The 13,142-nt window shown below is 41.0% G+C and overlaps 1 protein-coding gene across 3 annotated transcripts in view; it reads right to left on the bottom strand.

Annotated features, from left to right (window-relative positions):
* LOC118109127 (unconventional myosin-IXAa-like) overlaps window positions 1-13,142 on the bottom strand; it is a 143,146-nt gene that overhangs the window by 48,007 nt on the left and 81,997 nt on the right. For all 3 annotated transcript variants that reach the window (XM_047339720.1, XM_047339721.1, XM_047339722.1), the window contains exons 7-9: window positions 12,972-13,072; window positions 11,908-12,034; window positions 6,588-6,677 (exon numbers count right to left, since the gene is read on the bottom strand). In XM_047339720.1, coding sequence (XP_047195676.1) covers window positions 6,588-6,677; window positions 11,908-12,034; window positions 12,972-13,072 — 318 coding nt within the window. The remainder of the gene's footprint in view (window positions 1-6,587; window positions 6,678-11,907; window positions 12,035-12,971; window positions 13,073-13,142) is intronic.

The raw sequence follows: 13,142 nt of genomic DNA, 5'->3' as shown, positions 1-13,142 counted from the left end.
CCACCAGATTTCTGCGTTGTTGCGTCTGAGCGGAGAATCTCCTGCTGCATTGTTCACGTGTGAAAGGCAGAGAAAATCCAGTCCCAATTTTGTGGGCATTCTCCGGAGTTTATGCCTGAAAATGGCTATACAAACCCAGACGAAAACTAAAGCTCCTTGGCGAAGGTAAAAGTTTTAGCTCAAGTAATCTGCCTAGCAGCTAAATGACTGTACTACTGTAATTTAGAGAAGGGATTTGGGAAATACCAGGGATATAACAACATGCACTGTATTTAGAGCATGTGTTAAAGCTCCCACTCTGCTCACAACTGTTTTTATGTTTGGTGGTCTTGCTGTGTGCCGTTCTGTAATACTGTAGGTTTTCCAGTCAGGAGCCAGAGCCCTGTCTGCCTCCAGACGTGCAGATCACGACTTGGACAACTTTTTCATGGATCACTTTTGGATCCATAAAAAAACAACACTGCCAAGACAGGCTATTATGTCTCAACAAGCCAAAGAGCGACTGTGGTCACACAATGAAAGCTTTGCTAAGCTGATATAAGAGTTGAGGGGTTAAACAGAGACTTGGACACAAGAGCACGTTCTTTGGCAGCTGGAGGTGTTATGATTGAATTGGCCCCCATTATGACTGGTTTCTTTTGTCTTGTTCAACATTTTCATAGCAAGAACCCCAAATAGTTTAATCCAATCAGAGGAGATGTAATACAGCAGAGGATGTCAACCTTTGTCAACACAAATCACACCCTTCTTTATAAATACTACTAACCCAATGAAACCACAACAAGCCACCTTTAGATTTTACTAATCTGCCTTACCAAACACATGAATGGTAAATCACAGGTTATATATACAACAACAACCAGTTAAGTTCTGCTGGTTGTCATGAACATTTGTAAATAGAGCATTAGGATCCTAACACTAAAGATGAATCCCTAAACTCTCACTGAAGACCAGCTGCAGGTGTAACATTGCGTCGCACTTCTTCACAAATTCAACCATTTAATACAATAATACAAAAATTAACTTCTTAACTTTTCTCCATGGTGAACGACATGAAGACATGTGTAGCAGACACATTGGACCTGTACAGTTCTACAATTTGTTTGGTGTCTGACATTGTTGTGTCCATTGAAAGCAATCCGTAACAGTAAGACAAACCAATCAGACCTTAGTAGGCCAAATTAAACACAGAGGTGTCATCTTTCTATATAGACAGCTCGGTAACATTTATGAAATATATATGGTCAAGTCAAGTTTATATATATATAGCTTATTACATATGACAAGCATAGACTCAATGTGATTCAAGATCAGAAGTCACAGAAAAAACATGAATTGTAAAAAAATATATAAAATAGGGGGGTACTACTGTCAGGGGTAATGAAAAAACTAAATAAAGCAACAGACCAAAATATCTAGAAGCATGAAGGGGTCAGTCTGATTATGAGGCTGGAGTCAAAAGTCAGGACCTGGTAATAACCTGGTAATTATTAAATTAAATTCAGTGTAATTATGATATTTATTGAACAACAAACACCATTTTATCACCATAAGGAAAGCAACCAGAGGAAGTCAGTGTGACCATTCCTGAAGCAAGAAATAAAAGCAGGCGCATACTCAGTCTACAAGAACATAATGACTGAAAAACAAAATGTCCTAAATCAGTTATATAATGATAAAAAATAAATAAAAAACTCTTTGTGGGACACTGTGAACCTGATCAAGCCCCACTGCGGATGCACTCTCTGCGAAGGACTGTTCCAAACACCGCCTGCTGAGGCCACATGCAGCCAAGAGCCGTGATGAAGCATTTTAAAAGCTGCCTCTCTGCTCTTGCATTATTGATTGTGTATGATATTTTTAGCGAGCAGGCCTGTGACGTCTGTCTTCCCACAAAGTTATGTAAAAATCTTACGAAGAAGACAAGGTTAAAAAAAGAACCACGATTTAAATGCTTCTCCAGGAACCTGGGGGGGGGGGGGTTTGCAGATCCTTATACAAACACTTGACATGCTCACTGAGCACTTATTGTCGCTGTGTTTGCCATGTAATTCAATTATTCACCACAATGGGACCAGTTGGGAGGGAGGGAGTGTGGCCGGGAGCAAATGGGTCGAAAAATGTTTTTCTGGAGGGCCACCCAAGAATCTGACAAAATGATTAGCAGGACTTCATCAGAGACTTTTGTAAAGTGTAACGGTGTGGGTTGTTAAAGCAGCTCTTCGCTGGTGTTTGTGATTATAAGGTTCTGCTGAGGGGAAGTTGTTTTTCTCTTTCCATCTCTTTCTCTCTTTCTTTCTACTGAAAAACCACAGGAGGTGTGAAACATCAGCGTGAGGTCACACAGCACGTGGCCGGCTGGCTTCCTCGCTGCAGGATGTTTTGTGTGTTTCACCACAATATGCCTATCTGCATATGTTTTTAATTAGTATACGTGTGTGTGTGTATTTATATAGTGTATGTTAACTGATACATTTTACAATCCCCCTGCACTGGGTAAGTACCTCTGCTCTCTCCGTGTGACGCTTCAACCGCTTTGAAACAGTTGCTATATGAAGCAGCACCCGCCCCCCCATCACTTCACCTGATCCATGTCTGTCTCTCACACAGGAAGGAGGAAATGATGGTGTCAGATTATCTGGAGCCACATCAAAAATAGGACACCTGATCTTAAAAGACATGGGTTAACATATATGTGCCTGTCACTGACTTCACACATGCACACGCTTCCAGCCCAGACCTGAAATACATTTCGAGTCCAAACCAGAGCTCAACCACAATGTTTGAGATTATTTGCACCATGGCCGGCTGAAGGATGGAACTGCACCGCCCCCACTGACTGTTTATTACATTTTTAGGAATACTGAAGGTATCGTGGGTCAAAATCCAACCAAATTCTGCACTGCACTTCCCTAGGCCACTGAGAATATACGTGCCATGTGTGAAGCTACTAAATTCGTGAGATAGGGGTTCCACATGCCGACAGACGTTTGTGGAATTAGTAGGCAGGTAAATAATAATGGCCTTGAAGTTGATGCATTGTTATTGTCCTTATCGCTTTCTTCAAATTTAGTGGGAAATAAAAAGTTGTTTTTTCTTTCTCGATCCCAGAATCAGACTTTTTTCTTTAAGCACTGGAACACTGACCTCCCTAAATACACATTCTGTTGCAAGGCTGCTGTTGAAAATGTTCGCATATTTTGCTTTTGAAATCCTTTTTCTGTGCTGAATGTGTGATGTAAGGCCTGTTGAGGGAGTGGAGAAAAGAGAGAAAACCTGTCACAAACATTTACATTTTTGTGTGGATATTGAGAACATGAGCCTTTATGTTTTTCTGCCTATTCTGAGTTGAACAGTGCCAAAACACAATCCTCAAAACAGATGCAGTTAAGTGCGTTACTCAATGGAAATGTCTGTGAACCTGTTTGAAGTGTGATGTATTGACTCACTGAGCTTGTGAGAAGCAGAAGGACAACATTAACGCCCTGTCCACACTAATGCAGATAACTGCAAAACAAACTGTTTCCTCTGTGTTTAGGCCTCTCGTCCACACGCAAACGCAATTTAAGCCACGAAAAACAGATTTTTACAAACGCCTTCCAAATTGTAGATTCTCAAAAACCCTAGCGTCACTCTAGCACTGGGAGATCTAATCACACACTTGCAGCCCAATGTAACATCATTGCACCACAGCCGTCTGCCTCACCCAATATTACCTGGATCACAGCTTTCTTCTCTGATGTTTAATGGATCATTGATGTAGACTGTATCGCCACCTACTGGCCTGGCATGCTTTTTTTGCTTTTGTATTGGATTTTGCGTTCTCACATGCAGATATTTTGTAAAATGAAGGTCTTGTGGATGGATATTTTTTTTAGTAATAGTGTAGCCAAGGCCTAAGTTTTAAAAAGATCACAGATCCAACCAGATCCGAAATCTAAAAGGTCCAGTGCGTAAGATTTAGGTGAAAGGGATCTGTTGGCAGGAATTGAATATAAAATAATCCTAGTGATGCTTTCACTAGTGTGTTTCATCTAAGTTTTACAAATTGTTGTTTTCTTACCCTAGAATGAGCCCCTTATATTTAAATACTTTATATTTACATCAGGAGTGGGTCCTCTCTACGGATGTCGCCATGTTTTTTACAGTTGCCCAGACTGGACAAACTAAACCTTTTGAGTTTTTATGACAACTGGAGGCTACGTGCAACTTCACCACTAGATGTCACTAAATTATACATACTGAACCTTTAAATGTTACCAAAACTAAATTAAACATTTTACTGGTACTTTAAACTAACTAATAAAAATATATATTTAGAGGCAGGGTAGAGACATTAGCCCACTGAAAACAGTTTCCCTTCATGAACAAAGAATTACTTTTACTCTCACAATCACGCTGGAACAAATCAACCAGGGATCATTCAGTTAATTCAGGTGACCCGAATTCAACAGGTCAGATGCTTCATCCAACTCTCCCCATCTCCACCTCCACTGTGGTTGGAGGTTGAGGATATTTTTTTCAGCCTTCCTCATTCAAGTAGGAAGAAATAATTTCAGAGAAAAAAAGAAACATTCACCAGGTTCTATTTTTTTTCTCCACGTTTATATGAAAACAGGCGTGTTATGGATTCCACAGGAGGCCTCAACTCGCTCCCATGGCCCTCGGTCAGATCAGGCCAGGGCTTAACTATTGCTATTCTTGTGGTGAGTGTGTGTGTGTGTGTGCTGTTGTACTTCTGTCTTTGTGGGGACCAATTTCAATGAGGACATTTGTCAAAAGTAAGGACATTTTGGTCAGTCTTCACTTCTTTATACGACTCATTGGTAGTTAAGTAAAGACATCGAAATAGAAAAGAATGCAATTTAAAGCTACATCAACGAAAGCATGGCCAAAAGTTACTTGAAAATTGCAAATATTTACTGACTTTGTATCTATTCTGTCAGTTAATTGTTATTGTTAGTTTTTTCTTTTAATGGTATTGATTCATTTTTTATCTTGTCTCCTCCGCTAAATGTCACTCTTTCTGGGATTTGAAAGTCGTTTTTTATTTGGATGTGTACCGCTCTGTCTCTGTTTCACTCTCTCCATTAATGTCTCAGTCCTTTCAAGATAAGGCCAGCTCGAGAAGGACAGAAGAGTACTTTCATAACATGACACCAGGAGCTGCAGGACAGGATTTATCATAGCTGCAGACCCCCACCACTCAGGTTTAAGTTTCTAATCAGCCTAACTTATAGAGCTCATGCAGAAAAAAAGTTGATGTACTGTATGTGTTAGAGAGAGAGATGTAGGATCTGGTTTCTGGCCTATGTCCTGTATATTCCAGTGGAGGTTGCACATTCCTGAGAAAAGACCACATGACTGTAGGGATGGGGGTGTGGGGGAGCGGGAGCTACCATTGTTGGGCTTAACTAACCCATAGATCAGATGGGGAGGGTGGAGCTGAGTAGAGTAACAGACTATCTAAGTGTAGCATTTCCTTCCTCAGACACAAGACCCTGCAGCAACAAGCAGAGAGACGGAGGGATAAACAGAGCCCACTGAATATTAAGGACAGATATTATGATACACATCACAGGAGCCTCTGCAGAGGCATCCGGGAGGTACATTTCAGCAGACTGTAATTCCACAGGGCTGAGTGGACAGGGTTAAGTCGTGTTGCTGCTGCTCGACTCGACAGGAAACAGGAAGCTGCAGAGGAAGAGACCCCTATCAAAAGAGCCTCAGACAGACGAGGTGGAGGCCGGGGGAGTGCCACAACAAACTCCCCAGACAGGCTCCAAAGCTTGTACACACACACAAACACTCGCAGAATCTCCCCTGCAGCTGACGCACTTCGTAACAAAACGTTCAGCTCCACAATGCTTTCCAAAGACAGCTTGGAATTTACTCCAGCCCCACCTCCACAACACACACCATTGTTAGCAAGGAAGACAATTATAATTTTTTTTTTTATTTTTTTTTTTAAATGAGCTTCAGTGTAAAACTGGGCATACACTGTGCAACTTTAGTAATGTTGTTAAATTCTATCTCACAGTGTGCGAGTAAATCGTCTGAGACGTGAAGCCAAAACTCACAATTTACGTGCTCACACTGTACAGTCTGATTGTCTGACACGACCTGACTGCTCACACTGACCGTGACGTCGGCTCCTCTGGACCAGCTCCTCCACACTAAGCTTCAGTCTGTTTATTCCCTGTTCGAACGGAATCTAGTCAACAGGAGTTTCCTTTTAAATTAGCAAGGACATCATGTCACGCTGTTGTTCTGACATGTCAGAAATTCATCACATGCCCCTGTACATCGCACGACAAACGATGCACGACGAAGCTGAAAATCAGTCCGACTCTAAAATTTGTCACGCAATTCAGTAAACGCATTTAAATCGGGCTCCAATCACACAGTGTATTGCTGCCTTAAAGCATCATCTAGGTTTTGTATGGTTATACCCATCCTGACACAGAGGAATAACCAGCAGTTGATCATTGGTTGAAGAACACAGTCAGATTAAGTCTGTGTGTGGGATTCAGATGGGTGTCATATCTTGTTGCTGTGTGTGGATGGTGTGTTTACAAAATGGTCACCTCAGCAAGTTTGTAGGGCACGATGAGCCGTTCTCCGACAGTGACAGTTTTCCTGGTTGTCAGCGCTTCGAGCAGCATCTCCTCCTTTACCTGAAGAAAAAAAACAAACAATTGAGACAAGGTCAGGGACGAGAGGGATCAGGGTCACTGGAACCAGAGACACACCCGTGTTAGAGAGTCACCAGCAGCTCATCACGCTGTTGGAGGGATACATACCTATATGTGAGAACCCTGCCGCTACATTTATAAATTATATCTTGTACCTTTATTTTGACAGTTTGATGGCATAACGTGCAGCAACAGTCTGGTACAACCATTGATGAGAGGGCCACACTGCGAGAAGCAGATGTCACTGCACACGTCTCCTCCAGCTACAGGGATTATGGGAGTGGGCCGAACAGCTGCTGCTGAGACCACGTATTTTGTGGGTGTGTGTGTGTGTGTGTGTGTGTGTGTGTGTGTGTGAGTGCATGTAAGTCTCTTTGTGCGACTGCGTGAGGTCTTCATAAAGGTGAGGATGTTAATGTTACAGTTAATACCATTATGAATCTGTGTTTGTCAGTTGCCTACTTTGTCAAGGGTTTGACATAAACACAGATCAGGCGACAGAAAGAATGCTCTCTTTGTGTGTGTGTGTGTATGTGTAGTGAGTGGGATGGTGGGGGGGGGGTGGCATAATCAGACTTCATTTCACACTGCCTGGTAATCCGTCCACTAAGAGCAAAGCCTATTCTGCAGCCTGGTGATTGGTCTTTAGCCGCTACATTTTTATGTATTAGTCGCTTGGTAACAGGCTTTCCACTCCGTCTATGATCAAAGCACTAATACCATAATACACACATGTTGTTAAGCTCTGGTTTGAGATCAGTCATTCTGCTCATAAATCAACCTTTTAGTTTTTCGTGTAGAAGTCTTAATCTATATTAGCAAGTACAGTGTTAGTGTTAACAGTGCTGATTTCAAATCTTACAACAAATCAAGTTTGAAAATAAATCATCTGTTTATCTGATTAGAATCTCAACAGCCATTCATCTTATCGCCTTCACACTTGACAAGTGCGTTGTTAAGGGAAGCACTGTCGAATTTGATGTGATTTGGACACATCAATAACATTGTGACACACACAGACACAGGTGACCAGCGCTCTGTAGCAACAGCAGCTGGGACTCACAACAACACTCACTGTCACAACAACAGCAACAACAACTGATTCTCCAGTGCTGGGTTCTGCCTACTGGGTCGAGCCTTGTGCCGTTGTTGATCACTGCAATGGCCTAGTCACCAAACTATCACCAAACAGCTCTTTGTCTTTATAACCAATTAAATTCAAGAGGTTTAAAGACCTTTTTAATACCGCTTGAAATCAAATTTAAGACCAAACTATCAGATTCCACTGCCTTACTCCCCATTGTCCCAATTTTCAAAAAACCTTTGACACAGCGCAGTTTGCTTCATAAGCATTTCCAGGAGTACTAGTCACCCTCGAACTACTTCTCGTTAAACTTGTATTTCCCCATTTCCATAAACTAGCCAGCAGACTGGGCAGTAACTTAACCAGAGAAGGACTAATGACACAGTGCATATCCTGGAAATGATGATTCTTCTTCTTCAGTCTGGCAGAGTGGAAACTCATCCACTTTGAATTTAAGATAACCGAATACTTCTAATCAGTGACAGTTGTTCAGTTTCCAAAGGTTATATAAAGTTATATAAAGTTGATAAAACAAGTCAATTGAGTAAGTATATTTCTACACTGCAGCTCAATGTCTTTTCCCTGAACAGCAGGAAAAAGGGGGAATTTTAAACGGGATATCTCCTTGATTTGATTAACTCAGAATGCTGAAGTCTAATTTTGACTTAAACTTTGGAACATGTTCTTGTATCTTTTACTGTAGAATGTGTGAGGGTTACAAACACTGTGCATTTTGAATACAGCCCAAATATTTATTACATTTCTGCATTTAATGACCAGGAAAGAATTAGGAATTGCTGGCAAAATACAGCACAGGAAACTCCTGCTGAAGAAAACAAAAACAAACCTGACAGGACCTATGACAAAACGTTTTGGCCCATGTCAGGTTGTGATGAATGAACTAAACGTTTGGACTGGACTGGCCTCAGTGTTTTTAGAGTTAAAATACCATCAAGAAATTCCGACTTTAGTGGGATTTGTGTTCACAGAGAGCTACTCTCTGTGGACTTGTGTCTGGTTTGCACAGGAATTTTTCTGGTTAGGGTCGAGTCACTCAGCTCCGCAGCTCAGAGGATCCAGCGTGTCAGCCGTCCATCAGCCCTTGCGAGCCCTACTTCCTCCTCCAGGTTCACGTCCACAGGAAACAGGAGGTCCAGTCTACTTTTCATTCCTATTCATGCATCAATCCACACTCGTGACGATCAGTTCTCCTTTAGCAGCGCGTCACACGAGTATGCCGCAGTTAGTGTAGTGAGAGCAGCGGTTCACATCACATCCTGTCTAAAATGTTTTACATTACGTTACGTATCAAAGTGAAACACGGACTGATTCCAGCATTGGATATTCATGCAGATTAAACTTTGGCTGAGCTTTGCCACAAAAAACTGCATTAAGCAAACCCAACAGCATATTATAGCCATTTAGTAGTCCTGCTTATTTAAAAGGTCTTAAAATAAAAACATACATCATGAATAAAACATAAAGGTGAAGAAATGTTGATGGAGCTTGTCTGGTCTATATGTGTGTATAATCCTAGCATCAAACAATTACATTTTTGGAATATTTTAATAGTAATTTAAAGGCATTTTAATTGTAAATTGATTGTAAATTTTATGTACCAAAACAATTACTTTATTTTCAATAGACCTCATGAAACTAACTTTGCTAACTCACCTCTATATCATCCTACAAACACTATCTGATTCAGCAGTAGAGAGGTAACAACACCTGCTGTTTAATTTTGATTCTTTCTTTGTGGTTATTACATGAAGCTGCATTGTTTTCCTTCCCTTTCTTCTTCCTCTTTTAAAAAATGTTTTATACGTCCCTCTGGACGAAGGGCCGCTGCCCCCACATGACACATATCCAAACAACTTGAACTTAAACAATAACCCCGGAGCATGTGGGCAGCATGTGGCTGCACGTCACTGCCACTCTGGACCTCTGCACAGTCAGAGCGACACCAGTCTGGATGTTACAGGCAGGCTTCACAGTCATAACATCCCCATAGTGCTGTTGACAGGAGTCTCTGGCGCACGTCGGACATTGTTTTGTCAGTGACTCAACAAGCACATCCGGTTAATCGTTGCAGTTTGTAGCAGGGGACTGGGAAGTAACAGCGTCCCTCAGTCCCAAGGTAAATCAGAACAGATTGAGTGTGTGGGTGTGTGTATGGTCTGTATTTATATAGAGCTTTTCTAGTCCAGATGACAAGTCAAAGCACTTACAGTACAGTTTATTACCATTCACCCATTCACACACACATTCAAATGCATCTATGGGCAGGACTTTCTCTATGATGGGCAATTCGGGGCTCAGATGTAGAAGACTGGGATCAAACCACCGACCTTCTGGTTAGAGGACGACTGCTCTACACCCCCTCAGCCAGTGTGTGTGTGTGTCACTGTGTGCACATTTATAATGTGTGGCAAGTTAACCCATGTCAGAAGATGTTTTTCCACGTCTCTATTTGTCATGTGGACAATAAAGAGTCCAGAACAGTGAAAAACTTCAGGATAATTGTTGACTCGAATATGGTCAGAAAAAGTATTGGTGGAATATGATGAAGTACATTTACTCACAGTACTGTTTTGCAGCAACTGCCCTTTAATGGAGTATTGCCATTTTCTGTGACTTCATGGTGTAACCGTAGTTTCATTTCATTTACTAACTACTTTGAAATTGTATAAATACAACACAACTTAAACCATGTTTATAAGAATAAAACTGTAAAATGATTGCCTACATAGTAATATTCAAGTAATAGTAATCCAGTAACATTCTACTGGGTTCATTCTGCCAGTAATTAGTGACTCAACTTTTTACACTATATATTCTTTTAACTTATTATCGGTTTAAAAACGTGCACGAGTGAAAGTTCTCAATATTTCCTTCTTGACTATTTGTAAAAAAATGTTCAGTTTTTGTTAGTGCAGTGATAAAACACAAGTCAGGTTGTAAAAGCACAATATTAAAATACATTTATATTAGAAGTAGAGTTCATACCTCTGCTAAGGCCCAACAGTCTACTTTTGAAACAACATTTTAATTCACTAGATCCAGATTTTTAATTGGGTCAGTGCACTAAATGTGACTGATTTCTAAAATCAAGATCTGTGAATTATTTTTCGGGAAAAATCAGATGTTGCTTAATTTAATTTGAATTGGACGAAGAGAGGCTAAATGCGGCCGCTGAGCAAACTAATCTGCTTTTAAAGTGTCTGAGCAAGGACATGACTGGACGAGCACTGACCAGACATCCTTCATATCCCCCAAAAAAGTGGTTTACAAAAGTATTTCACCTCAAAATCAAGGAGAAAAAAAGAAGCTGTTCACAAGTCATAGAATAAAAGACATTGTTCGAATCTGATTTGTTTCTGTTGTAATTTGAGTATGATGTATAAAAAAGAGAACACGTTCCTTTGTGGGAAACCTTGCCTACGCAACATGCACGCCAACACAAGGGCTCTGGAAATAGCTTCTACACAAACAGTACTTTGTGGCAGTATGGGATGGTTGGACGGCTCTTTGGGACCTGAAGCACCTCTCACCTTCTGCCGTCACCACAAGCTGTGTTTGTGTGCTGAGAGCCCGCAGCTTGTCCAAAAGCCTTTTTGTCAAATCGACACATGGGAAGTAAACTTTGGAAATGGGAATCAAGATTTCTCACAGTGTTTTTTACAAAGAGTACAAAGCATTGAAAAATAACCTTTGCTCAAATGAGGCGATTTGTTTTTTAAAGTTCAACAAGTCCGTGGAGTTTTAAGCCTCTCCAGTGGGCATGTATAATGGAACAACTTTGGGAGACAAAATAGCAAAGTGAGTATTTAGGAAGAAAAAATAAGCCCTGTGGTGAAACCCTGGTCCCATTTTTTATTATCCTTCAAAGTATTTAGAGTATTGCATGTCAGCATAAAGTCAGCAAGACAAAACGTCTCTCTGGGTTTTCTGACTCAAACATGTCAATGTGATGTTTCAACTGGATTTTCAATGAAACCTGGATTACAACTAAATAAAAGACTACTCCATGAACATATGAAAGATGTAGATTTGGACATTGTCCTGATCCACTTGATCTTAAATACTGTTGAGGTACTGTTGGTTATAAGGTGTAATAAGTCTGCTCACCTCTAGCAGCTCTGAGACGGTGGGCAGGACCTCTGGGTTGCAGATGTCGATAGAATCGTCCCTGTAGGTCTTCTTCTTGTAGCGGATGTTGCCCAGATGGAGGATCGCTGACAGCAGTGAGAAAATCCTGACGAAGAAGAAAGGCATTTATTGGTTATACATTCACATTACTGTGCAACTAACCCACTGCCTCACTGAGCAGGGCTTACAATGGATGAAAAGACAGTGATGTTTCTTTGTTACACCAAACACACACTGGAACAATTTGGTTGAAAGCTGTGTATTTCCCATAAGATGACTGATCCAATAACTACAAATATTGCGGTGGTTTGGCTCTGCCAACCAGTGAAGATTCATACAGACTTTTTTTCCTTTGACATCTGGTGTCTAATCAGTTCATTTTTGAGTCCATGTGAATGTTTGTACCAAATTTGAAGAAATTCCTCCAAGGTTAGGGTTTAGGGGTTAAGGTGTTAACAAGACTTGGACAAATAAACGGAAAAACCCAAGAACAGAAGTACACCTCTTTTATACAAAAATGTGCAGGTATACATAGGTTTTTAAACGTAGGTACACTTTCTAAATAAGGTAATTGACTCCTTTCCCATTGCAAGTAGTGGGGTTATTTTTTTTTTGGAATGATTGGTGATTGTATCCATCCCCATCGCAGACAAAAGTCAGATGATAGTGGGTTTTTTTGACCCGTGGAAAAGGGGCTATAATGACTCTGGCCACTGGCTGTCACCGGTGTGGAGACAGCTTCACTTCCTGACTGATGCCTGTTAACTTAATGACGTCAAAAGTTCAGTTCATCCCTGACACACAACATGATAAAATTCTAAATCTGAAGACAAGAAAAAAAAAAAGTAAACTAGAAATTCTAAATACTTTGAGCCGTTGACAAGTTGTGAGAGGCAGAAATCAAAGAAATGAAGATTTGTTGTAAGAACACCATATGAGGAGTGTGCAGACATCTTGACATTTCTCAGCCTGACTCTCACCCGCTGTGGGACTACGGCTCTGGAATCATTTAAAAGTTGTAAAAATCACGTAGCTCATCTTACTGTTTGCGTGTGGCGGGGAGGAAGCCGACCATCTCCATCGCCAGCTGCAGCCGCTCAAAGTCGTGTTTCAGATCCTCTCCTTCCACGGTGAAGCAGTCCTGCTGGTGTCAGGTGGAAACACACAAAACACAGAGGGGGAGAGGAAGAGAGAGACATCAGAATCACAGAGTA

This window comes from Hippoglossus stenolepis, chromosome 5, assembly GCF_022539355.2.
Source record: "Hippoglossus stenolepis isolate QCI-W04-F060 chromosome 5, HSTE1.2, whole genome shotgun sequence".
Lineage (NCBI taxonomy): Eukaryota > Metazoa > Chordata > Actinopteri > Pleuronectiformes > Pleuronectidae > Hippoglossus > Hippoglossus stenolepis.
This window is presented reverse-complemented; position numbering and strand designations above follow the sequence as displayed.